General features: G+C 34.6%; 1 protein-coding gene across 1 annotated transcript in view; it reads left to right on the top strand.

Moving 5' to 3' along the window:
* The window catches only part of crabp1a (cellular retinoic acid binding protein 1a), a 28157-nt gene extending 994 nt beyond the window's left edge, over positions 1–27163 (top strand). Inside the window, exons 2-4 of the mRNA XM_056451842.1 lie at positions 4167–4345; positions 20383–20496; positions 26867–27163. Coding sequence (XP_056307817.1) covers positions 4167–4345; positions 20383–20496; positions 26867–26917 — 344 coding nt within the window. The 3' untranslated portion in view covers positions 26918–27163. The remainder of the gene's footprint in view (positions 1–4166; positions 4346–20382; positions 20497–26866) is intronic.
* Positions 27164–27674: the final 511 nt, after the last annotated feature.

Genomic DNA, 27674 nt, shown 5'->3' with positions numbered 1-27674 from the left:
AAATATTTATGTTTAATGTACGTAACATACCTTTTTATAAAGCCTGAGACTTTCAATTGAGATTCTGTTGTCATTTAACTTTTTTTTTGTGTGAATATTTTAGCTTTTTTGTTTTGGTTTTAGTTATTTTAGCACATCACATTAAACTAAGATTTATTTTTTATTTTTTATGCAAGTTAATACATTTTAGATAAATTAAATATTTATGTTTAATGTACATAACAAACCTTTTTATAAAGCCTGAGACTTTCAATTGAGATTCTGTTTTCATTTAACTTTTTTTGTAAATATTTTTGCACAGTATTTTTTATTTCAATTTTAGTTATTTTAACACATCACATAAAACAAATAAAATATGACATATAATAAAAATATAATAGCTTTGGTATAAGAAAAAATAAATAATAAAAAAATCATAAGATAAAAATAAGAAACCAAATAAAAATATGAAATAACAAATTAAATAGTTATGTTTATTTAAGTAACAAAAATCTTTTTAGTTTGTTTTAGGGTTTTAGTTTGAATAATTAATTTTATTCTGATTCAAATATCATATATTTTAAAATATTTCAAAATATATTTTAATATTCTTTAAATTCTGTGTTATTTCAGAAATTTTCTTTATTTCAGATCTTTTTTTTCAGCTTATTTAGCATAAAATATCCCATTTTATTCATATTAAAAAGTTATTGTATTAAGTGCATGTACATACACGTGCATGCTAGCTCATTTAATTTTAAAAGAATTGTATATTTATTTATTTTTATATATATATATATATATATATATATATATATATATATATATATATATATATATATATATATATATATATATATAATTATAATTTCATATTGATATGATTTATTTAGGATTTTTAGACTTTGGTTACAGTATTATTGAGATCTTTTGAGTAGACGTGCAAGATTACAGGGCTTTTTCTTTAGTGAAACGTCCTATAGGAGAGCAAATGCATAAGACAAATCATATTTTTACATTTCGTTTATAATTTGAGTGTCCTTATTGAGTTGTAATGCTATTTTGATAGATCATGCATAATATTTACATTTTGCATGATGCAAAAAAATGTCTTTAACTGCTCTTAATGTGTTAAATTGTCACAGATGTTGCTGGTTTTAAACCACACATTCTGAAAGACTCCGAGATGGAAATCACCAGATTGAGAAGCAGAAAAGAGAATATGAACTCGCTCACCCGCTCATGTCTTTCCGTAAAACGCACAATCCAAACCAGAGCAAAAACTTGTGAAACACTCCCAGAATTCCTTAGATTCATCCTGAGGGATTCTCCGGCATTCACAGAGTTTTGAATGGCACAGAACTGAAACAAACTCGTCTGAGGACATTATAATTTAAGAGAACAGCAAACCTGGAATTATGTGAAATTAGAATCAAGGCTAAAACAACAGTCTAGAAGGTCGTGTGGTATTTTCTGCTACAAAATAAAAAAATGAAAGCTTCTCATCCTTTCCAGAGTTACAATTGGCATATTTTACCGTAAAGGTATTTCAGCTCAATGACTCCTGTGATCTGAAAAGACACAGACAAAATGATCTCGTTATAAAAAAGAAATGAGTTGAAACTTTTGGGCAGTTTTTGGATTAAGAAATCAAAATGTTGGCTATTCATTCATTCATTTTCCTTTGGCTTACTCTGTTAATTGTCAGGGGTCACCACAGTGGAATGAACCGCCAACTATTCCAGCATGTTTTACGCAGCAAATGCCCTTCCAGCCGCAACCCAGTAGTTCTGAGAGTCACTTGATGAGTAAAAATTGTAAAAAATTAGCACGGCATGGTGGCTCAGTGGTTACCACTGTCGCCTCACAGCAAGAAGGACGCTGGTTCGAGCCCAGGTTGGGTCAGTTGGGATTTCTGTGAGGAGTTTGCATGTTTTCTCCGTGTTGATGTGGGTTCCATAGTCCAAAGACGTGCGCTATAGGTGAACTGGATAAACTAAATTGGCCGTAGTATATGAGTGTGTGTGAATCTGAGAGTGTATGGGTGTTGGAAAGTGTTGGGTTGTGGCTGGAAGGGCATCCGCTGCATGAAACATATGCCAGAATAGTTGGCAGTTCATTCCGCTTTGGCGACCCCTGAAGTAAAGACTAAGCCGAGTGAAAATGAATGAATGAATACATTTTATTCTACGTTTTTTTCCCTTTTTTTGACTATTCATAGTTTTTTTCTGAATTACAGAGTGATAATTCAGCGCACACCCTGATGACAAAAATTTTAATCGATCAAATTCTTGACGTCCATTTTACATCCACACACTGATGCCCTTTTGACCATCAAAGTAACAACACAAAAAATTATTATAATATATGAAAAGTGTCGTTCATCAAAAAGCTTCAAATCTAAATTTCTGCTGGATCCTGTATTGATCTTCCACACGTAAACTACCTTGATGTCAAAACAACATCAAATTGACATCTAACAATGGCGTTAAATAACACGTCAAAAATTGCCTATGACAAACATCCATTTTTTTTGTTATGGATTTTTAAGTTTAACAACTTTATTAATCCCACCACGAGCAACTAGATTAGTGTAGGAGCATTTCATAATACAACAAACACATAAAGAGACAGCTCACTTTCAAACAGTATTAAAAATCACAATCCAGCAAGCTTGATATTAACTTCATGAACAGTACTAAAACCATTTTTGACACCAATGTTAAATCTCAATTTCATTTATTCATTCATTAATTTTCGGCGTAGTCCCTTTATTAACCTGGGGTTGCCACAGCGGAATGAACCGCCAATTTATCCAGCATATGTTTTACACAGCGGATGCCCTTCCAGCTGCAACCCAGTACTGGGAAACATCCATACACCCTCATTCACACACATACACTACAGACAATTGAGCTTACCCAATTGGCGGAAACCGGAGCACCCGAAGGAAACCCATGCAAACACAGGGAGAACATGCAAACTCCACACAGAAATGCCAACTGACCCAGCCGAGGCTCAAACCAGCGACCTTCTTGCTGTGAGGCGATTGTGCTACTCACTGCGCCACCGTGTTGCCCTAAATCTCAATTTAAAATCAAGATATAGTCAATTGACACCAATTGATTAGCAATTTTGACCATTTACGTGTTTTTAATGTCATTTTGACATCAAGGATTCCCAAAATTGCCTCTATAAAAACTTGATACGTCAAAAATAAAACATTCTTTTTAACAAGACTTTTTTTACGCCAGAAATACATCTAAATTAGTGCATATTTCTCTGAATAATTCCTCATTTGCATATTTAACCATTACAGTTTATTTTAAACAAAACTTAATATTAAATAATATAAAAAATATTGCCATTCCTAATATAATCAATCGAGGAAACATGACGATGATAACTGATGGTTCTTTTTCGAGAGGGATCTGGATGCAGACCTGGTGCAGTGCAACCTGGGCTGCATCCAATGCTTTTTAATAGGCTCACCTAACCCCACCCTTAACCCTACCCCTCACAGTGACATCACTAGCTCCATTTGAGTGCATTGTGTCTGACATTGCATCGCTGAGTGATGCAATCTCAGCTTGCATCATAAAGGCTGCATCCAGATACTATTGTATTTTTCACTCAGCTTCTGCAGTGATTTGCCTTAAAGGGCACCTATTATGCTAAAATCACTTTCATAAGGGGTTTAAACACAGTTGTGCGTCAACAGGCATTGAATATAATCAGCTTCTAATGGTACAAATGAATTAATTAAATTGTTTATAATCACACTTAATAAAGACAGTCTGCAGAAACACTTTGATTGACATTCTCACTTTGTACGTGTCATCAGAAAGGAAAAGCCCCGCCCATTAGTGACCGTCTCTCCCTCATTAGCATAGGACATTGATCCTGTTTTTAAATCTGCCACTATGCTGACACACAGGCATCTGTAGCTCCACCCTCTTTTGAAAAGACAACAATCTCATTTGAATTTAAAGCGACAGTCACCAAAACAGCACAATTAAGATCAAAGTCTGAAAGGGGCAGTTTCGAAGAGTTATAAAACATTATCTGTGAGCTCAAACTTTGCTTATTTACATCTTGTAAAATGGAGCTTTTTTTAAATTTGGCTCATTATTTATTATGCATTACTCTCCACTTTGCTTCATATAATAAATCCGTGTGTTTTCCAGGAGTGAACGCGATGCTCCGGAAAGTAGCGGGCGCCGCTGCAGCCAAACCGCATGTGGAGATTCGACAGGACGGAGAGCAGTTCTACATCAAGACCTCCACTTCTGTCCGCACCACTGAAATCAACTTCCGCGTCGGAGAGGAGTTTAACGAGGAGACAGTGGACGGCAGAAAGTGTAAGGTGAGAAAGCAGAAAGCTGAGATTCACACTGAACAGTTAAGCTCTTAAACAGCAGCGGAACAGGTAAACAAGAGACATCTGATGACTGTAGGACAGAGTTACAGATGGAGAGAGCTTAACAGGAGAGATGAGGAAAAATAATACGCCACTCAAAATGTCCATTGGAAAATTAGCACTGAGAGGCAGCCAATTGAAATTTTAATGAGCTTGACTATGAATTATGCATGCATTATTATTGAATCTCTTGTATACAGTTGAAGTCAGAATTATTAGCCCCCCTTTTGAATTGTTTTTTCTGTTTTAAATATTTCCCAAATGATGTTTAACAGAGCAAGGAAATTTTCACAGTATGTCTGATAATATTTTTTCTTCTGGAGAAAGTCTTATTAGTTTTATTTCGGCTAGAATAAAAGCAGTTTAAAATTTTTAAGGTCAAAATTATTATGCCCTATATTAGCTATATATTTTTTTGATAGTCTACAGATCAAACCATCATTATGCAATAACTTGCCTAATTACCCTAACCTGTCTAGTTAACCTAATTAACCTAGTTAAGCCTATAAATGTCACATTAAGCTGTATAGAAGTGTCTTGAAAAACATCTAGTCAAATATTATTTACTGTCATTATGGCAAAGATACAATAAATCAGTTATTAGAAATTAGTTATTAAAACTATTATGTTTAGAAATGTGTCGAAAAAATCTTCTTTGTTAAAAAGAAATTGCGGGGGAAAAAAAATAGGGGGTCTAATAATTCTGACTTCAACTGTATGTTATGCATAAAACAATTCATGTATTATTATTATTAGAATTTAATTATTATTCATAAAACATCAAATAATAAAACAATAATAACAATAAAAACAAAATCATAATTTAAACTGTATTAATAATGAAATAATAATAAAAAATAAAATGAAAATAAATATGTTACGTTCCCCTCAACTCTGGCTAGGGGGGACACAGGAACGCAACAGAAAATTAGTGGAATTTTGTGTGTGTGTGTCAGCAATGAGGTCACATGAGCAACTTCTCAAAGAACTAAACAACAAAGAAAATGCAACTTGAATAAAGATTAACAATATTTATTAAAGGATTAAGGGAGGGTTCCAAAAGAAAAAGGCTTCAAGAGGGGGTTCAAGCCAAAACAACAAACAAACGTTCTCTAACTGAGAGAAAGGGAAGAACTGAATAATCTATCAAAGAAAAATACATCAAAAATACTCACTCCCTTACTAACTTAAACAGGAGAAAATGGTTACAAAAAGAAAAATGGCTCCCCCTCCCTACTAACCCAATCCCAAATGAACAGAATAAAGAGTGGATAACAAAGTAGCATTGAAAAAAAAATTAACTTACAATCAAAAAGAGTTTGAGGCAAAAGCTATTTCAGATGATCAACAGCATCCACAGAACTTAAACAAATTAAAGCTCCTAATCAACAAATGATGCTTAAAGAATCAAACTAAATATAGATTTATAAAGCCTCACAAAAACAAAGCCTCCACACACACACAAAAACACTGTTCTAGTGGAGAACTGCTGCTTAAATACCCACTGCTCTTCTCGTCCTCCAATCACGGAGTAGTTCATAAGTGGCAGCAGGTGATGGTCATTAGCTCCTACTAGGTTGTAGCAGAGAAAGAAAGAAAAAAAAAAACAACAACAGAAACAAATACGTCCTGGGACGTAACAAAATATATATGAAGAGTTCAGATGCAAGTGCCGTCTCAAATTTCCATCAAAAATGAACATTTATCTTACCCTCCTTTGTTTATGTTTAGTTATTTTACATTGAAGACAAGGAAAAAGACTTATTGTTTGCCATAAATGTGATATTATTGAACCTACACACAGGATCCTGATTAAAATGCTCATTTTAGAGGAACATTTCAGATGGCATTTAGAGGTTTTTGCATCTGAACTCTTCATACATACTTTTATGCAATTATTCATTCATTCATTTATCAGGGGTTGCCACAGCGGAATGAACCACCAACTATTCCAACATATGTTTTATGCAGCAGATGTTTTCCATCTGCAACCCAGTACTGGGAAACACCTGTACACTCTCACAATCACACACACTCATACACTACGGCCAATTTACCTTATTCATTCACCTATAGTGTATGTGTTTGCACTGTGGGGGAAACCGGAGCACCCGGAGGAAACCCACGCAAACACGGGGAGAACATGCAAACTCAGAAATGACAACTGACCCAGCCAGGACTCAAACCAGCAGTTTTATGGCCGTGAGGCGACAGTGCTAACCACTGAGCCACCATGCCGCCTTTCATGCAGCTATGTATGGTGCAATTTAGCTTGTATTTGTTCATTTTTATGCACTCCTTTCATCCAATTAAAATCCAATGTATTAATTTCAAGGTTAATTACGTAAAGCTTTAAGTTGTTCGCTGAATAATATGCTGAAATTATCCCTTACTTAAGAAGCTAAATGTATACATCACACTCCTGAGAAAATTGAGCATCCCTTGTTGAGCTCAGCAAGCACCTGTAAACAAAGCAAAACGGCGGTAATGGAAACTGCTGTTTATGCGATCCATTTCCCCGAACATCTGGGCCTCTGATTTCAGAAGATACAGCCACAGACACGTCTATGCAGATTTACATTAGTCCACCTCACACATCGCATCCATCAGGACAAATTAGCCATTAACGAGAGAGTCGTTTTCCTCAGCATGAGCTTCTCCATCAGCTTCAGAAGAATCATAATCTCTCCATATCATCCTAATCGTGTTTGTACACATTTCTGCAGAAGTGAAGCTTTCAGTTTCCTGCACAAGCAGTCAAAATTCGAGCCTGTAACCCGAGCGCATCCAGCCATCCTGCATTCAACATTTGACTACATGGTAAAATCTACAACCTCGTCCACTGAAGCCTTATGTTTCAATCCACTGACCTTAACAATGAACAAAATGATGGCGTCGTCAAACTCTGAGAAACCTAAACCTGTGTTCAGACCACAAAGCTCAGCAGAAAGGCAGTTTTTAACCACTACGAGTGTTTTTAGAGTAAAAAAAACAATTATAGGCAAGGGCAGGAGGGTCGCCGGCTGCAATTAGACGGAAAAGTGGCACATTAATTATCAACTCTTATTGAGCTTCATAAATAGACAACATTTCTAATTCGTCAGGCCTTAAAGCGACAGTTCACCTAAAAACGAAAGGCTGTTAATTTCCTCACCCTCAAGGTTATCTTAGACAGTCAATGTGACTTAATTTTTCTTCAGTAGATGAATCTAAAACTATGATAGACGATTCTTAAAGTGCTCATGAAATCAAAACTAACCGTATTGATTCTGTTAGCTCACCTTGCTAGTTTTGTGGTCAACCATTCATCAGTGCATGTCATTAAAATAGTTTGTCCTTGTAATCTTTAATTGAAATCTGAAAATGCACTTCCTGTTTGTTTTTAGCTAAATTCACAGATTAAGTCTGTCTGAGGTATTGGGCGTGGCTGACATACTTAACCACGCCCCTTCAAACAAACAAAAATGGTGAGCAGAAGGAGTCTGTTAGGTTGTAATAGCTCTCCTCAAACCCTTTTCCAGATCATTCTGAAAGAAATGCCTACTTTACAACTCCCAATCAGCTCGCAGTAGAAAAAAACAAGCCACGCCCACTGTTTTCTCATTTAATATTCTGTTTTTCTAGGAACTGCGTCACAATAAAAATAAAAATAGTCTCAGCTTCTTGTTCATGCGGACGTTAAGTTACTATTAAAAATTATAATTTTAACTTTTAAACGCAGCTCATTAATGTCAGTTCCAAAGCAGAGGACCAATCAGAAGATCTCGGAAGTGGGACAAGCATTACGAGCTTCTGTTTACATAAGTTGGCATGAAGACGTTAACATGGCAGAGGAGGAATTAAAAAAAAACGTCGTGTATTTACACGTGTTCTGTTTGAATGACCTCTTATGAAGCAAAAACTGAACAATTTTTACAACACTGATGTAAATTTGCTTTGAAAAGTGCCAAAAGAGGTCTGGTGGTCACTAGAATAATAAAACATTATAATAATAATAATAAAACATAATAATAATAATAATAAATCATCATAATAATAGTAATAAAACATCAATCATGACAGAAGCATTCAATGGTGCCGTACAATAATCTGTGACATAATATGAAGAGTTCAACATATGTATTGTTTAGTTAATTTCAGTGAATTAACGCTTTCCGGGCAGTATGGTGGCGCAGTGGGTAGCACAATCGCCACACAGCAAGAAGGTCTCTATTCAACGAACAACTTAAAGCTTTACGTAATTAACCTTGAAATTAATACATTGGATTTTAATTGGATGAAAGGAGTGCATAAAAATGAACAAATACAAGCTAAATTGCACCATACATAACTGCATAAAAGGTGGCACGGTGGCTCAGTGGTTAGCACTGTCACCTCACAACAAGAAAATCGCTGGTTTGAGCCCCGGCTGGGTCAGTTGGCATTTCTGTGTGGAGTTTGCCTGTTCTCCCCGCGTTGGCGTGGGTTTCCTCCAGGTGCTCCGGTTTCCTCCACAAATTCAAAAACATGTCCGTATTGTATGTGTGTGAATGAGTGTGTATGGGTGTTTCCCAGTGATGTGTTGCAGCTGGAAGGGCATCCGCTGTGTAAAACATATGCTGGATAAGTTGGCGGTTCATTCCACTGTGGCGACCCCGGATTAATAAAGGGACTAAGCCAAAAAAGAAAATGAAGGAATGAAACACTTTCCAAAAGAGTTTCCAAAACTCTAAGCAGCAAATTGAAGCCATTTCATCAGAACAGCTAATCATTTCATTCATTCATTTTCCTTTAGCTTAGTCTCTTTATTAATCTGGGGTCGCCACAGCGGAATGAACCGCCACCTTATCCAGCATATGTTTTACACAGCGGATGCCCTTCCAGCTGCAACCCAGTACTGGGAAACACCCATAAACACTCATTCACACACACTCATACACTACGGCCAATTTCGTAAATTCAGTTCACCTATAGTGCATGCCTTTGGACTGTGGGGGAAACCGGAGCACCCAGAGGAAACCCACGCCAACACGTGGAAAACATGCAAACTCCATACAGAAATGCCAACTGACCCAGCCGGGACTCAAACTAACGACCTTCTTGCTGTGAGGCGACAGTGCTAACCACTGAGCCACCGTGCTGCCTTTTTCCATTTTATTCATTCATTCATTTTCTTTTCGGCTTAGTCCCTTTATTAATCTGGGGCCGCCACAGCGGAATGAACAGAAAACTTATCCAGCATTTGTTTTTTTATGCAGCGGATGCCCTTCCAGCTGCAACCCGTCACTGGGAAACACCTATACACACTCATTCACACAAACATACACTACGGACAATTTAGCTTACCCAATTCACCTGTACTGCATGTCTTTGGACTGTGGGGGAAACCGGAGCACCCAGAGGAAACCCACGCCAACATGGGGAGAACATGCAAACTCCATACAGAAATGCCAACTGACCCAGCCGGGACTCAAACCTGAGCCACCGTGCCACCTTTTTCCATTTCACTTTTCCATTTTTTTTTAATGTAAATAGCCGCATATGATGCATCTCATGCCTCGAATGTCGCATTTTTAGGACGCCATGTTAAGTTATAATTTAAAATTAAAATCTCAACTTTTCAACGCAGCTCATCAATGTCATTTCCAAAACAGAGGATTAATCAGAGTCGGGGCAAGCATGTTTGTTTTTTATTGTATAAAAATAGCTCTAAATGCGATTTTGTTCCTTTGTGTTTGTGTTGTTAGTTTTTATGGAAAAAATAGCTCTAAATTCAATTTCCGTGATTTTGTTTCCTTGTGTTTGCATTGTTAGTTTTTCATCGTAGAAAAAATAGCTCTAAATGCGATTTCAGCTATATTGTTCCTTTGTTGTTCTTATTGTTAGTTTTAATCATAGAAAAAATATCTCTAAATGTGATTTCAGCAAATTTGTTTCTTTATGTTGTTATCCAGGAAATGCACCTGGGTACGGTTTGGATAGCATACTGTGAGTGCGCCCTTAGTGATTTGGGGGCCCTAAGCAATTCCAGGCATTGGGGCCCTAGCCTTTTTGACAAATAAACTGCTTGTTAAGAAGTATATATATATATATATTTTTTTTTTTTTATTATTATATATATATATATATATTAACCTTTATCTTCCTAATGTAAAATTAAAAGCAATAAATTCACAAATAAATTAAAAAAGTTCACAAATTATGTACAGCATGGGTGTCCAAACTCGGTCCTGGAGGGCCGGTCTCCTGCAGATTTTAGTTCCAGCTTGTCTTAACACACCTGCACAGATGTTTCTAGAACGTCTAGTAAGAGCTTGATTAGCTAGCCCAGATGTGTCTGATTGAACTAAACTTTGCAGGACACCGGCCCTCCAGGAGAGTTTGGACAACCTGATGTACAGTTAATTAGCCATTTCTGTGATTAGATTTTAATAGTAATAGTAATTTTAAAAAAAATCTTTAAACCAATTTAATTTACAATCCATCAAACTAATCTTGTCACCGTTTTTCATATGAGTTGAGTAATTGCTGTTTGTGAATCGGCAGCTGTTTTACTGGGAAATGTTATGTGAACAGGAACTCTCTTAACAACAACATTAGGAAAGTTTTTTAGAGACTCTCTAAAAATCTCCAGTAACACTTAAAAACATTCGCTAGTCACGTTTTTGAAAATTTGGCGCTAGGGGTGTCTGAAAAGTTGCTAAGTTGGCAACACTGGCTGACAATGTCTTTGATTGAAACGCTCACACCTCACGCATGTGCAGTACAGACGGAACGTTCCATTATTCAGGGGGGCTGCCGGTTTTGAAAAGAAGTAATAACGTTAAAATCTTAACAGTTATTAACAGATTTTACAACATATTATAAAAAATGTATAAAAGAGCTATATGATTAATACAGGCTTCTTGGCATTGGTCGGGGGCCCCTAATTCCCCTGGATCCTAAGCAGCTGCTTACCTCACTTATTGGTTAAGTCCGCCCCTGCTGTTTACAGTAGCAAGTTGGCATAATGACTGTTTTTCAAGAAATGTTTTGGTAATTTTTATCTAGTAACAAAGCTTACATCTCTTAATTCTGACTTTTTCCATTAATCGTGACTTCTTGTGATTCAGATTTTTTTTGCATTTTTTACAGTGTCTAGCAATTATAAGATAAATACAGTTGAAGTCAGAATTATTAGAGGCAAACATGACAGAGGAGGAACTTTTACAACATTTAATAATATCATTTTATTTACCAGCTAAAAATCTTCTTTACAGGGCTAGTTCACCCAAAAATGAAAATTATGCTATAATTTATTCGTTTCAAACCTTTATGGGTTTCTTTCTTCTGTTGAAGGTATTTTGAAAAATGCTGAAAACCTGTAGCCATTGACTTACCAAGTATTTGTTTTTCCTACTATGGAAGTCAATGGTTACAGCATTCTTCAAAATATCTTCTTTTGTGTTCAACAGAAGAAAGAAACTCATAAAGGTTTGGAACTTGAGGTTAAATAAATAGAGTAAAAATTTTAATTTGGTCGAACAATCCCTTTAAGAAAAAAGTAATCAACAGAAAATGGGGTGAACCATCCCTTTAAAATAAACAATGATTGTAAAGCATCATTGTATCATGCTTAACATTGAGAATCCTCTCTCTCCTATTGAAATGGCTTTGTTGTGAGACGTAACGAAAGGACGGGCATATAGACAGAGATTTGACCTCATTTTGTTCAGACAGCAGTGGGAGGGGGATTATTTGGGAGTCTTGCAGCCCCTGAGAGTCACGTAACCGTCTGTCTCCAACATAATGTGAGCCGAGACATCCGAAAAGTGTCTGTTCGGTATTTATACACTAGCATGTCCTTCTGAGTAATCCTATATCTGAAAATGTCCTAGGAAATTAGCTGATTGGACAATCAGCCCCTGGGGTATTGTGGATGGAAATAAAACGGTTCTCCGCTGGTTTTAATGGCTCCTACTTTTAATGTTTAATGGCTTGTTTACTCTGAGTGATACAGTTCGGTTTAGTACAGTACGGTATTTATTTCCTGTTTCTGCTGTCAGAAGTGCCAAAAATAGCAAACTGTATCATAATTTTTTTGGACTATTTCTTAAGGATATCTAGCATAACAGTAACATACTAAATGGTGGAGCTAGACTTGCAGCTGAACACTGATTGGTTTACAGAGAATTGGCGATTGCGGGAAGTGCCATTTTTAAATGCAGAGTCAAGACATGACACCGTAATAATAATACAATGACGATGCGCAGCAATGAACCATGGTCCACCAGAGCTCAAATCATATCCTACTGTGCAAATCACACCATACTGTCCTCTATTAAACAGTACTATACCACTAGACGGAAATGAGGCATTCGAAAAAAATGTGGTTATATGTAAAATAGCGACACCGGTGGCCATTTAGTGAACAGCAGCCAGGAAATGATTGGTTTTGCACAAGTATCGTGCACGACACTGAAGTTAATTTAATGCTCAGATATACTCACCACAGTTATTTTTTATTGTTTGATTTGATGTAAAAATTACTTTTGCAGCAATAAACTGATAACGAACATCCAGAGACAGACAGACTTCAACAGAGTGTAAAAATCTTGATGGTTCTGTGGGTCTCGTCCATCAAATCTGATATCTATTTTGTATCTTCTATTGGATTCAAGTCAGGTGATTGGCTGGGCCATTCTACAGCTTGATTTTATTTCTATGGTTTCATCCTCATTATCCTGATAATGTAGATGTTGGACTGAAGCACCGGATATTAATTTACAATAAGGAAGGGCAGTGGATTGCTGAAGAACTGCTGAGAGATTTCAGCTGCTGTCTGGACTTTCCATGCCTTTCTACACCTCCCTTTCTTCGTGTGTTCAATACTTTTTCTCAGTGTCATTTCATTTTATTACACAGAGCTTCATTTGTAAAGTAATTAATTTATTCATTCATTTTCCTTTAGTTTAGTCTCTAATTTATCAAGCGTCACCACGGCGTAATGAACCACCAACTACTACAGCATACGTTTTACACAGCGGATCCCCTTCTAGCTGCAACCCATTACTGGGAAACTTGTAAAGTAATTAGTTTTGTTTTCTTGGCATATACGGATTTCTTTGGTTGTAACAAACATCCGGTGAAAAATTTAATTGTATTTTATTTGACAGATTTTAGACAAGCTGTACAAAAATACAAGTATCCCATACATTTATTTCAAGTCAACAGCACCTTTAGAAATGTTTTATGAGAAAAACGGTGACGTGTTCAATACTTATTTCCCCCACTATATAGACAATAATAATCAGACCCTGTGGTTTGAATTAATCTCTTTCCTTCAGACACGAAACTGACATTTATAGCACAGAACAGCTCTTTCAATATTATCTTGCATATTCTAAGTCAGTGTTTCCCAACCCTGTTCCTGGAGGCACACCAACAGTCCATATTTTGGATGTCTCTGTTATCTGACCCATTAACTTCCCATAGTCTCTTCTGATGTTATGATAAGATGATTCAGGTGTGTTTGATTAGGGAGAGGTTGAAAATGTGGACTGTTGGTGTGCCTTCAGGAACGGGGTTGGGAAACGCTGTTCTAAGCAGTGGTTTCGAGTGTCAGAAAGCAGAATAAAAGCTCTGGGAGGTGTGTAAACATCACATCCTGTTAAAAAAAAAGAATAAAAATCTGATAAAAATGGCTTTCATAGACAAGCTGTGGGAGGTTTGTTTTTCTTTACAAGCTTCTCACATATTGAGAAGTAGAAAAAAACACAGATACTTTAAAATGATTTAATTAAGAACTTCTTTTAAGAGATTTCCATGTATCGAAATGTTGGCATTGCTATAAGCTCCATTTCTGGACTCAACCAACACTATTTTAGCTAAATGAACTTAATTTGTGTTAGGACAACCTGAATGAGTTGTGTGGAACCCTTTTTTTTACATTGGATATAATTATGGGACTAAGTCAAAGTAAAGTCTTCATGATGATATTACAAACACAATGTGTGTGTAAGACGGTAGTGTGGTCTCATGCTGAGCACATTATTACTGAGATCAGAAGATCAGATCCCGCTGGCCTGACTCGCACCCCATCTGCACTGCAAACGGCTGAAGAAACACTACAGCACCCTCATTATATATAATACACACAGCAATATAGACACAGAAAAAAGACACTTAAAAATATAAGCTAAAGATTTAGTTAATAAAACAATGCAAAATTCAAGTAAATTCTACTATCTTATATCAAGTACAAATAACAATATGATGTAAAATGTACTTAATGTTTAACCTATAACACTCCTAAATAAATTAAGTAGAAGTGAATTGACTATCTTTTATTTTGAGTCTATATTTATTTAAATGAATCAAGGTTTTTTGCAGTAATAAATAAATAAATAAATTCACAAATAAATACTCAAATGAATAATGAAATACATTAATAATTAAATAATTATACAAACAAATAAATAAATAAATAAATAAATACATAAATAAATAAATACATACATTTAAAAAATGACACAGTGACTGGCAGTGATATTGCAGTATCACTTACAGTTGAAGTCAGAATTATTAGCCCCCCTGAATTATTATCCCCCCTGTTTATTGTTTCATCCGTATTTATCTTATAATTGCTAGACACTGTAAAAAATGCAATCCTGCAAAAAAATCTGAATCACAAGAAGTCACGATTAATGGAAAAAGTCAGAATTAAGAGATGTAAGCTTTGTAACTAGATAAAAATTACCAAAACATTTCTATAAATATAATAAAATTACTATAAAATTAGTGAGAAAGAACAGGTCACTATTTCCTCATCATTTCTGCACACATTGTATATAAATAAACCATTTACATAATGTCCAATATTTGTTCATCATCATTATAATACATCAAAGTTACTAAACACTGGCTTTTAAATAAGTAAAAGTCCTATTTCTACTGTCAACGTTATATAAAATAAGCCACTGAAGCCTCAGTTCACCTCAGCTGTCAAGACTCATTGGCCAGACCCATTGCCATAGCGTCAGACCTGCTCACCTGCCACAGGGCTTGAAGTCAGATCCTAAATGTCCATCAGTGAACACAGCAAGACAATCTATTCCACTAGATCTCTGGGTATTAGTAGGAGATCCTATTGCTATTTTCCTTCACTTTCCTTTAACTACTTTATCCGTACTTTGTAGCTCTATTATTATTCACTGCCTATGCTGCAGATGCGTCTGCAATATAAATCAGTAGTATTTCATGTCAATAAAGCGCATTAAATCCAGACCGAGAGAAGACTGATGATGATGTTGATGGGATGTTTATTGTGCATTGTGCTTGTGTTGGTTTTAATGGAGGGATTTTATGATTTAGTTTCCGTCACATGCATTTACAGTCGTGCATTTGTTGTGCTTTTACATTTGTGTGTTTTGACTGATGCTTTTAACCAAGCAACAGTTGAAGTTGAAGCCGTCTTGTGATTTTTCTTTTTTACATATTTCCCAAATGATGTTTAACAGAGCAAGGAATTTTTCACAGTATTTCCTATAATATTCTTTCTTCTGGAGAAAGTCTTATTAGTTTTTTTCGGCTAGAATAAAAGCAGTTTTACATTTTTTTTAAAAGCCATTTTAAGGTCAAAATTATTAGCTCCTTTGTCTACAGAACAAACCATCATTATACAATGACTTGCATAATTACCCTATTAAACCTAGTCAAGCCTTTACAAGTCACTTTAAGCTGAATATTGTCATTGTAGCAAAGAAAAATTAGCAATATCACACAAGAACTGGGCGGGAATGACTCGGTAATTTAATAGATAGCATAAATAATACTCGGTTCAACTGTTTTTACATTACTGTAATGGTTGGGTTTAGGGTTGGGGTAGACGTTAATAAAATATAATAAATGTGAAATTTAATAAATAATATATATAATTCTCGTTAACTTCCGGCCGCATCCATATACAATCTAGCAACAACTGTTTTTTGCAGAATATCACACGGCTATCACCCAATCAGATTCAAGAACCAGACAGAACTGTTGTATAAAAGAAATCAGTTATTAGAAATGAGTTTTTAAAACGGTTATGTTGAGAAATGTGTTACATTCGTATGTAAACATAAAACAGAGAAAAAATATATAGGGGGTATTATAATTCAGGAAGGCTAATAATTCTGACTGCAACTGTATATAAGGCTTTAAAAGTGTGCATTTGATTTCCAAGGATGATTCAAATGATCTTACATTACGAAAATATATTTTAATATTTTATTTTTTCACTTTATTTTGAAATACAGTTTTTATATTTGAATGTTGTTGCCGTTATGATCATTTTATTTCTATTTTTTACTATTGTAGTTATGAACAAATTATTTAACTATTGTGATCAAAACTTTATTGTTATACTTAAGTTATTAAAACACTGTTTTGCACATGTGGCTGATTATTTGAATCAAAGCACTGTTCAAAATGGGTAATTTTAAGGTTTTTACATAACTTTCCTCAATATTTATGTCCCTGCTGAAAAATCCAGCTTAAACCAGCCTAGGCAGTTGGCTGGTCGACCAGGCTGGTTTTAGAGGGGTTTTGGCCATTTCCAGTCTGGTTTCCAAAATGACCAGCTAAAACGAGCTAAAACCAGCTTGACCAGCCTGGTTTAAGCTGGACATAGCTGGTTTTGGCTGGGCTCCCAGCCTGGCTAGGCTAGTCAAGCTGGTTTTAGCTGGTCATTTTCCAGCCTGACCAGCTAAGACCAGGCTGGAAATGGCTGGAAACCAGCCTGGAAATGGCCAAAACCCCTCTAAAACCAGGCTGGTCAACCAGCTAAAACCAGCCAACCAGCCTAGGCTGGTTTAAGCAGTTTTTTTCAGTAGGGAAATATTATACTGAATATTAAAAACTTGTGCAAAATCTACAGAAAATACTGTTTTTATGTCAGAAAATAACTGTAATGAAACGTGCCTGTTATTTTACAATATTTTACTAAAATTTTATCATTTATTTTACAGGACTTTTATTTTTTTACAGTGCAGTGTTAGTTTTTAAGCACCATGGATGTTTTTCTTTCTGTCTTAGTCTTTCTTTCTAGTTATTTGACTGAAATATGAACGATGAAATTAACAATCATTAAATTTGAGGTCAATCAATAAGGCTTCTTAGTTTCAAGTTATAAAACGTTTTCTCAAGTTAAAGAGCGGTGGTCGAGTTAATGCACAGAGCTTATTATAGATGCTTGGGTTTCTGTGTGTGTGTGAGAGTTTTCTTTAGTCTGAGCGAGACGAATGAGTGTGTCAGGACGCCGTACACTCTCTCATTTTAAAGGGATTTTAGATCAAGCTGCATAAATTAGTTTAAAGACAGTGCCTGAGGACAGAGAGAGAGAGAGAGAGAGAGAGAGAGAGAGAGAGAGAGAGAGAGAGACACACACACACACACAGAAAAGTGATATGAACTGATTGCTGATGTTGTTTTGCTGCAGTTTGCAGTGACTCTCATTTATCTGGTGCCAACAGTTTACTGAGAGTTATCAGTAGTGAGGACAGACGTGTTTTGTAATTCGTACTTATGAAAAAAGTTAATATATATATATATTATATATATTTTTGTCTTATACATAATAGGGCAATGTGGTGGTGCAGTAGGTAGTGCTGTCGGCTCACAGCAAGAAGGTTGCTGGTTCGAGCCTCGGCTGGGTCAGTTGCTGTTTCTGTGTGGAGTTTGCCTGTTCTCCCTGTGTTTGCGTGGGTTTAAGTGCTGGATAAGTTGGCGGTTCATTCTGCTGTGGCGACCCTGGATTAATAAAGGGACTAAGCTGAAAAGAAAATGAATGAACTATACATAATTATTATACCTATTTATTGATGACATTTTTATCCAAAAAATATGATACACAATTTAATATTTATATAATGTCCACACACACACTTCTAAAATGATGCTTTGTTGTATTTTTATATTAACAAATAAAGGAACATTATATAACAAAGTATTTTATACATATTACATACTTTTATAAAGTATGTTCACTCTCAGAAATAAAGGTACGAGAGCTGTCACTGGGGTGGTACCTTTTCAAAAGGTAGACATTTGTACTTACAGGGTCCATATTGGTACCTAAAAATTTTAAGAGGAATCCTTTTTTTAGCTTTTAGGTACTAAAATGTCCCCTTGAGGTATTAATATGGACCTTTTGCGTACAAAATTGTACCTTTTGAAAAGGTAGCACCCCAGTGACAGCTCACATATCTTTACTTCTGAGAGTGTAATTTACTGTATATATATATATATATATATATATATATATATATATATATATATATATATATATATATATACACATTTTTTTCCTTCACTTTCGTCGATTGGTAAAGTTTTTTCCTCGCCACTGGCGCCGCTGGCTTGCTTGGTTTAGGACTTGTGGAGCTGCGCATTGATGGATTTGCTCTTCAGTGTTTGGACTTTCAATACTGAAAATTAAACTAAACTGAACTTCAACTCTGAAAACTGGACTGAAACAATTTACTATAATCTTCAATTTCTACAATCTCAGTTTACTATAATCTTCAATTTCTACAATCTCAATTTATTATAATCTTTTATATTAAACTACTTTGACAGAATCTACATTATAAAAAGCGCTATAGAAATAAAGATGAATCGAATTGACTACATTTATAAATATATACTTAGTATAAATACCTAAATGAATACTATATATAAATATACATTACCTGACAAAAGACTTGTTGTCAATCCCAGTTGTAGTTGATCATTTGGAAAAGTGGCAGAAGGTCTATTTTTTGGATGAATCATCTGTTGAACTGCATCCCAATAATCACAAATACTGCAGAAGGCCTACTGGAACCCGGTTTGAGGTTACATTCAGTATGTGGTGTGTGAGAGATCTGCAGAGTGGATGGCAACCTCAACAGCCTGAGGTATCAAGACATTTGTGCTGCCCATTACATTACAAACCACAGGAGAGGGCAGATTCTTCAGCAGGATAGCGCTCCTCCTCATACTTCAGCCTCAGTTGTAGTTGATCATTTGGAAAAGTGGTAGAAGGTTGATTTTTCTAATGAATCAAAGTTCCTAAAAACAAAGAAGGTCAAGGTGATCCAGGATTGTCCAGCCCAGTCACCAAGCATGAACATTATTGAGCATGTCAGGGGTAAGAGGAAGGAGGAGGCATTGAAGATGAATCCAAAGAATCTTGATGAACTCTGGGAGTCCTGCAAAAATGCAGAGATGTATGGATGCAGTCCTCCAAGCTCATGATGGAGTCAGACACAATATTCATTCTGTTTTCACTGCACCATGACGACATATTCTATACTGGACATTATTTTTGTTAATTGACAAGACTTTTGTCTACGCAAAGTCAGACCTTACTGTCCTAATTAAATCATTAAGAATTAAGGCATGCTCATATTTTATTTTGGTAAAATAAGCGTAATCTAGAGGCCTTTGCTTTTCATAAAAGCTACTTCTGATACCAAATGATCAACTAAAGGTCAAGTTACCATTTGTTCTTCCTAAAAGTTGGATAGACGACAAGACTTTTGTCAGGTAGTGCCGATTTACTTACGTATAAATACTTAGATTTATACTAAATACTGTTTTTCTAATTGAGGTTGTCAGGCTCTTGAATTAATTATTATTTTTTAAAACAGTAAAACAGTCAAGCTTTAATATGCTAAAAAAAAGTCTGTCTGATGATTCACGAATAAATAGTTTTTTCAAGTAAATGAATGAACTAAGTCAATAAATATTTGCTTGCCATATATAATAAAAGTAAATTTAGCATTAAGCACAGTGACTGTCGGTCTCAAAAATGGTTGCTTTTGAGTTCAGTAAAGGAACCTGTTGATCCAAATCACACATCAGTCTGAACGATTCATTCGGGAATCATTCTGAATTAATTCTTGAATTCAACTCAACTGATATACTGCAGTTCACAGATCACGTATGAACAGTTGGTCGGTCAAATTTACAAATAATAATGACAATTCTGTGCTTTGCAGAGTTTGGCCACGTGGGAGACTGAGAATAAAATGTACTGCAAACAGACGCTGGTGGATGGAGACGGACCCGTGACATACTGGAGTCGAGAACTGTGTGGAGACGAACTCATCCTGGTAAAACATGTGAAAAAACAACACATTTTTATTATCGCTAAACGCTGTACTGTTCACATAGGGCTATCCTCTGTAGAACTTCAAAAAAGTTTACTCAAGCAAAAAAATTAGCTTGATGGGAAAAACACCCCGCGAATAAACATGAACAGGCTCATTCTGAAAACGCACCCCTATATACATTTCTGGAGACTGCCAAATATGTCTCAGGAGCTACATTATTTTGCTGTTTTTGTTTTCACAAATCCACCAGGGGCCGCTGTATATGCTTTTTGAGATCTCAGATTTCTCTCGCAAATGCCATTCGCGCCTGCTGTTCTCGCATAAAACCACCAGAGGCCGCTGTCGACTGACTGACTGACTAACCGATCGACTGACCCACCCTCCTCCTTCCCTAAAATCAACCAATAGTGTTTTCAAAAGCACCGATTGACCCAACCACCTACTTCCCTAAACCCAACCAACAATTTTAAAAAGCAATCCAGAAAAAGAAAAGCCCTCGCCTTATTTTCACCACGTTTTCAGTGTTTACCACATTCTCACCCTGTTATTTACTTGTTTATTATATTTTGTCGCTTCTGTTTTTGTCTTACCTGTCTTCGGGAACCGTCTTCATCAGAATCGAACCTCGTCATTGTGGTCAACTCTTCTCTGTGTCTCAAGTCCATCAACGTACATGGTGAGCTAATGGGACAAACTGGTAACAGTGGGAAAGCCGTCCATACGGAAGAAAGCGGTCAGCAGGTAAATGAAAAGGAACAGCATCATACCGCCCCGTAGCGTTCGTTTAAAAAATGAAATGCAACCATACGTACTGCTGGCTATATAATTTGCAATCTCCAGAAACTTATATAGGGCTACTTTTTCAGAATGAGCCTATGTTGTGAAAATGCGTGATTAGATGCACATTTCGAATAGTGATCGCAATCACATCTGCCATGCAAGTTCTAAATATAGAGAAAAAAAGAGTGTAAATATAGAGTAACACAATGCTTGTTTTCGCTTCAACTTAGTTGTGAACAGTAAAGTTACGATTCATAAAAAAGTCAGAACAACAAACAAAACTCAAACTAAGCCATAATTGCAACATAAGCTCATTCTAAAAAAACACAGCCCTGTGTACATTTCTGGAGATCGCGAATTATGTAGCCAGAGGTATGTATGGTTGCATTTCCTTTTTAAAATGAACACTACAAGCCGCTATGACGCCGTTCCTTTTCACGCTTACCAGCTCACCACTTAATTCCGTATGGAAGACTTGCCGCTGTTACCAGTTTGTCCAGTGGCCCGCAGAAATACGCTGGCCGACTTGAGATGCAAATAGGAGAGCGACGACGGGGTTCGATTCTGGTGAAGAACAGTTCTGGAAAGCCAGTAAGACAAAAACAGAACATAAAAAATTAAATAAGCAAGTAAATAACAAGGTTAGAATGTGGTAAAATCTGAAAACGTGGTAAGAATCAGGGGATTGCTTTTGAAATTGCTTTGGATTGCTTTTGAAAACACTGTCGGTTGGGTTTAGGGAAGTGGGTGAGGCTGGTCAATTGGTGCTTTTTAAAACACTCGGTAGGCCCACACTGAATCTGCACGCGCAGAATTTCCCAGATTTTTAGCCCATCATTAATTCTGTTTATTTACATGAGTAAATGTGTGTAAATCTATATTTAATCATGTTTAAATTAATTACAGTAATATTATTGATTAATATAAAAATGTACATCTGATTTATGTATAATATAGTTTGTACAGTAATGTTTTCTGTCTTTTAGTAGGTATATTATATGAGAGACTTGCTTCGTTTACCTAATAAAGTGAATGTAATTGGATTTGCATTTTAAACGCTAAATAAAAGTTAAAAAGATAATATCTTTTATTTCACATATTAAGGTTTTAATTATGATGCTCCCAAAATAATTACACAGAAATCTGCAGATTTTTACCAAAATTCTCAGCAGAAATGGCAAAAAACGTCCGCAGATTCCGTCTGGCCCTAACTATCGGTTAGGGTTAGGGAAGTCGGTTGATAGATCAGGCAGTCAGTCGACAGCGGCCTCTGGTGTATTTACAGGAGTAAAACACAGGCACGAATGGCACTCATGAGAGAAATTTGACATTTTCAAAAGCGTACACAGCAGCCTCTGGTGAATTCGTGAAAACAAAAGCAAAAAAAAAAAAAAAAAAAATATATATATATAGCTAGCTTCTGGGACGTATTTGGCGCTCTCCAGAAATGTTTATGGGGTACATAATCAGAATAAGCCTGGGTTGCAAAATTGAGAAAAAACTCACAATTTATGAATTACAACATCTTTTTCTTTAACTTTTATTACTTTTTAATAGTTAATTTGTATTAAAAAACTTTGCTTTGTAATTTTCATTGCAGGTTTTATTGCAATTATGTTTTGCATTTCTTTACATTAGTTTACTTTATAAATTTTTCCCCCAGAATTGTTTCTTCAACATCGTTAACAAGAAACTATAAACTATGCACTATAAACAGTCTTCTGTACTAATTTGGCCATAAACACTTGACTGTAAAGTAGACGATTGTTTCTGACGTTCACTTCTCCAGATGGCCTGATTTTACGGTCTGCTCAACTGAACATGGCAGTGTTCTTATGAGAGCTAACCGTGATCATATTTTATGACTTCAGACAGGAAACAGCCTATGGATTTATTTTCCATATAACTTAACATTAAGAGAGAGAGAGGTGGGTGTGAGATGTTTAATGGAGCACATCGATCTGAGGAACAGAGCAGCTTTTCTCACTTCTGTCTCATGTGAAACGAATGACGACTGTCCTTTACTGAACATTCTGACTACAAAAAAGGATCTTTATAGGAAATTTATGGTCAGAATAATCATCCTCTTCTCACGTAAAAAATAGTTACTTTTTATTGCTATTTTTTAACAATAACTTGCTGACAGGGTTGAATAGTTGAGCCTAACAAATGTATTCTGTATTACAATTTGTGTAAAAATGTATTTATTGTTTCCATTTTAATATTCAATAGAATCTAATACTTATTATTTACATTCTAGTTAATATTCATCAGATACTAGAACTTATTCATCGCATCTACTTAATATTCAAAAGATACTAATACATATTCATTACATTCTACTTAATATTCAGTAGATACTAATACATATTTATTACATTATACTTAATATTCAGTAGATACTAATACATATTTATTACATTATACTTAATATTCAGTAGATACTAATACATATTCATTACATTCTACTTAATATTCAACAGATACTAATACTTATTCATTACATTCTACTTAATATTCAATGGTAACTTATATTTATTCATTACATCTTAATATTCAATAGATGCTAATACTTATTCATTACATTCTAGTAATATTCAAGAGAAACTAACCGTTATTCATTCCACTATGAATAATAGACACTAGTACTCATTCACTGCATCTAGTTAATATCCAATAGAAACTAAGACATATTCATTACATTCTAGTTAATTTTTAATAGAAACTTGTAACTATTAAGTATCTAATTTTTTTTCAGGCTACTTCCACTACTTACTTATTACATCTAGTTATTATTCAACAGATACTAATACTTATATTCTAATTAATGTTTAATAGCTACTACTACTAATTAATTACATTATAGTAAATATTCAATAGATTCTAGTACTTATTCATTACATCTAGCTAATATTAAATAAAAACTAATACTTAAAAATTAATTTATTGTTTGATTTTACTGTTTTACGGTTGTCAGAGACTTAAAATATTCCTGAAAAATAAGGAAAGCAAACAATGGACGATAAAATTGAAAAATATTATATAAAACGATAAAAACTTTTTTTTCCATACACGAACATTGTTGGAGGTTGAGCATTTTGAATGTCAGATAACAATTGTTTATATTTTTATTAATAATTGATAAATAATTAATTAATACATAATAACTAGTGTGTACTTAAAAGTCTTAAAATATGAAAAGCTAACCTACAACTATTATTAAAAATGCAGTAATTGTAATAAAATGTATATATATATATATATATATATATATATATATATATATATATATATATATATATATATATATATATTTATTTATTTATTTATATTTATATATATATATAATAAAAAGTATATATTATTATTAAAACATTTTGTAGCATAAACAATAAAAACAAACAAACCAATAAATAAATATAATTATTAAATTATTAAAGAATTATAATTATTACAAATTTATTCTAAAAACTTTCAATTATTTGTATTTAATTTTGCCAAACTGCCTTGATAAAATGTTTTTTTTTTTGGTTACATTTACTATGAAAATGTAAGGTCATCAACTCCCCCCCTCAAAAATTGGATTCCCACAACACAATGCTGTCAAACACAATATACGGTGTGTTGAAATGTAAATGCTCATGACTTCTCCATTGTGAGAAGACGAGTTCATTAAACTCTCTAGAGTGTGATAAGAGCGGATTTCCAAAAGTCCACAAGGCCAATAGTGTTGATAGCTAAAGAAACACCCAAACGCAGACACTGATCCAAATTCAACAAGAAAATAAGAGAATCACCGACACTCCTGACCTCTGAGAGTAAGAGTCAGACTCTGAACACAGGAACGAGGACAGGCCAAGACTAACACTGCCATACGGCAAGCTGAATCTACATTTATTAGACAAAACACACTAGTGGATGTTTAAGGCTACTTATACCATTTACTCATGAATAATTAATAGTATCTGTTGAATATTAACTAGATGTAATAACATCTAGTTAATATTCAATAGATACTAATATTTATTTATAACATCTAGTTAATATTCAATAGATATTAATATAAGTTGATATTTAATAAAAACTAGTACTTATTACTTACATGCTAGTTAATATTTAATAGATACTAATACTTATACATTGCATATAAGTTAATATTCAATAGATACTAGTACTTATTAATTACATTTTGTTTAATATTCAACAGAAACTTGTGTTTATTAATTATATTCTATTTAATATTCAACTGAAACTAATACTTATTCATTACACACTAATTAATATTTAATATATACTAGTACATATTCATTGTATCTAATTAATATTCAAAAAGATACTTGTACTTATTCAAATTTAGTAAATACTGAATTGAAAATAATACTTGTTCATTTTATACTGGTTAATATTTAATAGAAACTAATACTTATTGATTACATCTAGTTAATATTCAATAGATACTAGTACTTATTCATTGCAACTAGTTAATATTCAGTAGGAACTAATACTTATTACATACTAGTTAATATTCAATAGATACAAATACATATTCATTACATCTTGTTAATATTCAAGATACTAATACATATTCATTACATCTAGTTTATATTCAATAGAAAATGTTTGCTTATTCATTATATATATATATATATATATATATATATATATATATATATATATATATATATATATATATATATATATATATATATATATATAATATATAGCCTCTTTAAGCTATATATTTATTTCGATAGTCTACAGAACAAACCATCGTTATACAATAACTTGCCTAATTACCCTAACCTGCCTAGTAACTTAAAGTAGATGAGCCTTAAATGTCACTTTAAGCTGTATAAAAGTGTCTTGATAAATATCTAGTAAAATATTATTTAATGTCATCATGACAAAGATAAAATAAATGAGTTATTAGAGATGAGTATACTTTACAATATATACTAGTACTTATTCATTATGGAAAAAAATGTTTTGTAGCATGTGGGTCAAAAATTCTGAAAATGGAAAACCGTTGTACAGGCAGAAAATTATTCAATTTTCGGATGTTGCGGTCATTTTAAGAAAGTCACCAAACTTTAACATAAAAAATCATTTTTTTTCCTGCTGTTAAAATGGTGCCTATTGAATAACAAATAAATACTAGTACTTTTAAAAATGTACTAGAACCCAAAGAATAATCACTAGTAGCTAGTATTTTGTGAAAAACATACAAACAAATAGTACTGGACGTCTGAAAACAGGTTGTTAGTTTAAGTGTTAAAACGGCTTGCCATAGTAGGCCTGACCCAAATCTCAACTGCTCGCTATAAACCTGACAATCAGGCCGCTTGACGTTTCTCACGGTTTGCCGAGTGAATTCAGAGCTCGACGTCTGCAAAACAACAATCCCAGAATGCAGTGCTGCAAAATCTGGGCCACATTTCCATAAGATAAACGTGCTTCGTTTAGTTCAGTCCAAAATGACGCACAAAAGGGATTACGGACAGCTGCGATTGTCTTTCTTTAATGGAGGTGAACTGCAGGCCGCTCTGCTGATCGACAGGCACTTTTCTTTGTCCCTTTCTCTCGTCCTCAGATCTTTGGGGCCGACGACGTGGTTTGCACGCGGATTTACGTACGAGAATGAGGGCGAAACGGCGACAAACGCAAAACCCAGCAACTCTGTATCCCAAGATAACTTCTGCCTAGAAAATCCAGAAAACTTCATTGCATGTTAGGGTGGTGAACATGCATCCGTACAAGTGCATTGTGGGATTTCATTTCTCAGCCATTGCTGTAGTCATCGTTCTGTTTCTTTCTCTCTCTTTGTCCATTTCTGGCACAGATCTGTGTACTGCAAAGATAAACAGTAATAAAAAAAAATGAAATCGAACATCGGCGTCATGTTTTTGTGTAATGTTTTAAGAGATTTGTTTAAGAGGTTCAATAAGAGCCAAAATAAAAGACAATATTTGTACAAAAAATAATAAATTTAAAATATTAAACTTATAAAACTATTTTATAACAATAACTTTGGTAGGCTGTCGAATGCATTCTACATTACAATATTTGTAAGACTTTGATAGAAAATTTTTGTAGTTTCACTTTCAACACAGGCTCATTGTGGATACGTACCCCTGTCTACATTTCTGGAGAGCGGTACATCTGGTACATCTGGCTGCATTTCATTTTTAAAAGGAATGCTTCAGGGCGGTATGACGCTGCTGACGACTTCTGTTGCTTTTTTCGCTACCAGTTGACCATTTACCTCCATATAGACAGCTTTTCCGCTGTTACCAGTTTGCCCAGTAGCTAGCCGCATACATCGCTGGACTTGGGACGCGGCTCGTAGTTGACCACGATGATGAGATTCAAGTCTGTCGAAGAATTTCTGGAGAGCAAGA

The sequence above is a fragment of the Danio aesculapii genome, chromosome 25 (assembly GCF_903798145.1).
Source record: "Danio aesculapii chromosome 25, fDanAes4.1, whole genome shotgun sequence".
NCBI classification, from domain to species: Eukaryota; Metazoa; Chordata; class Actinopteri; order Cypriniformes; family Danionidae; genus Danio; species Danio aesculapii.
This window is presented reverse-complemented; position numbering and strand designations above follow the sequence as displayed.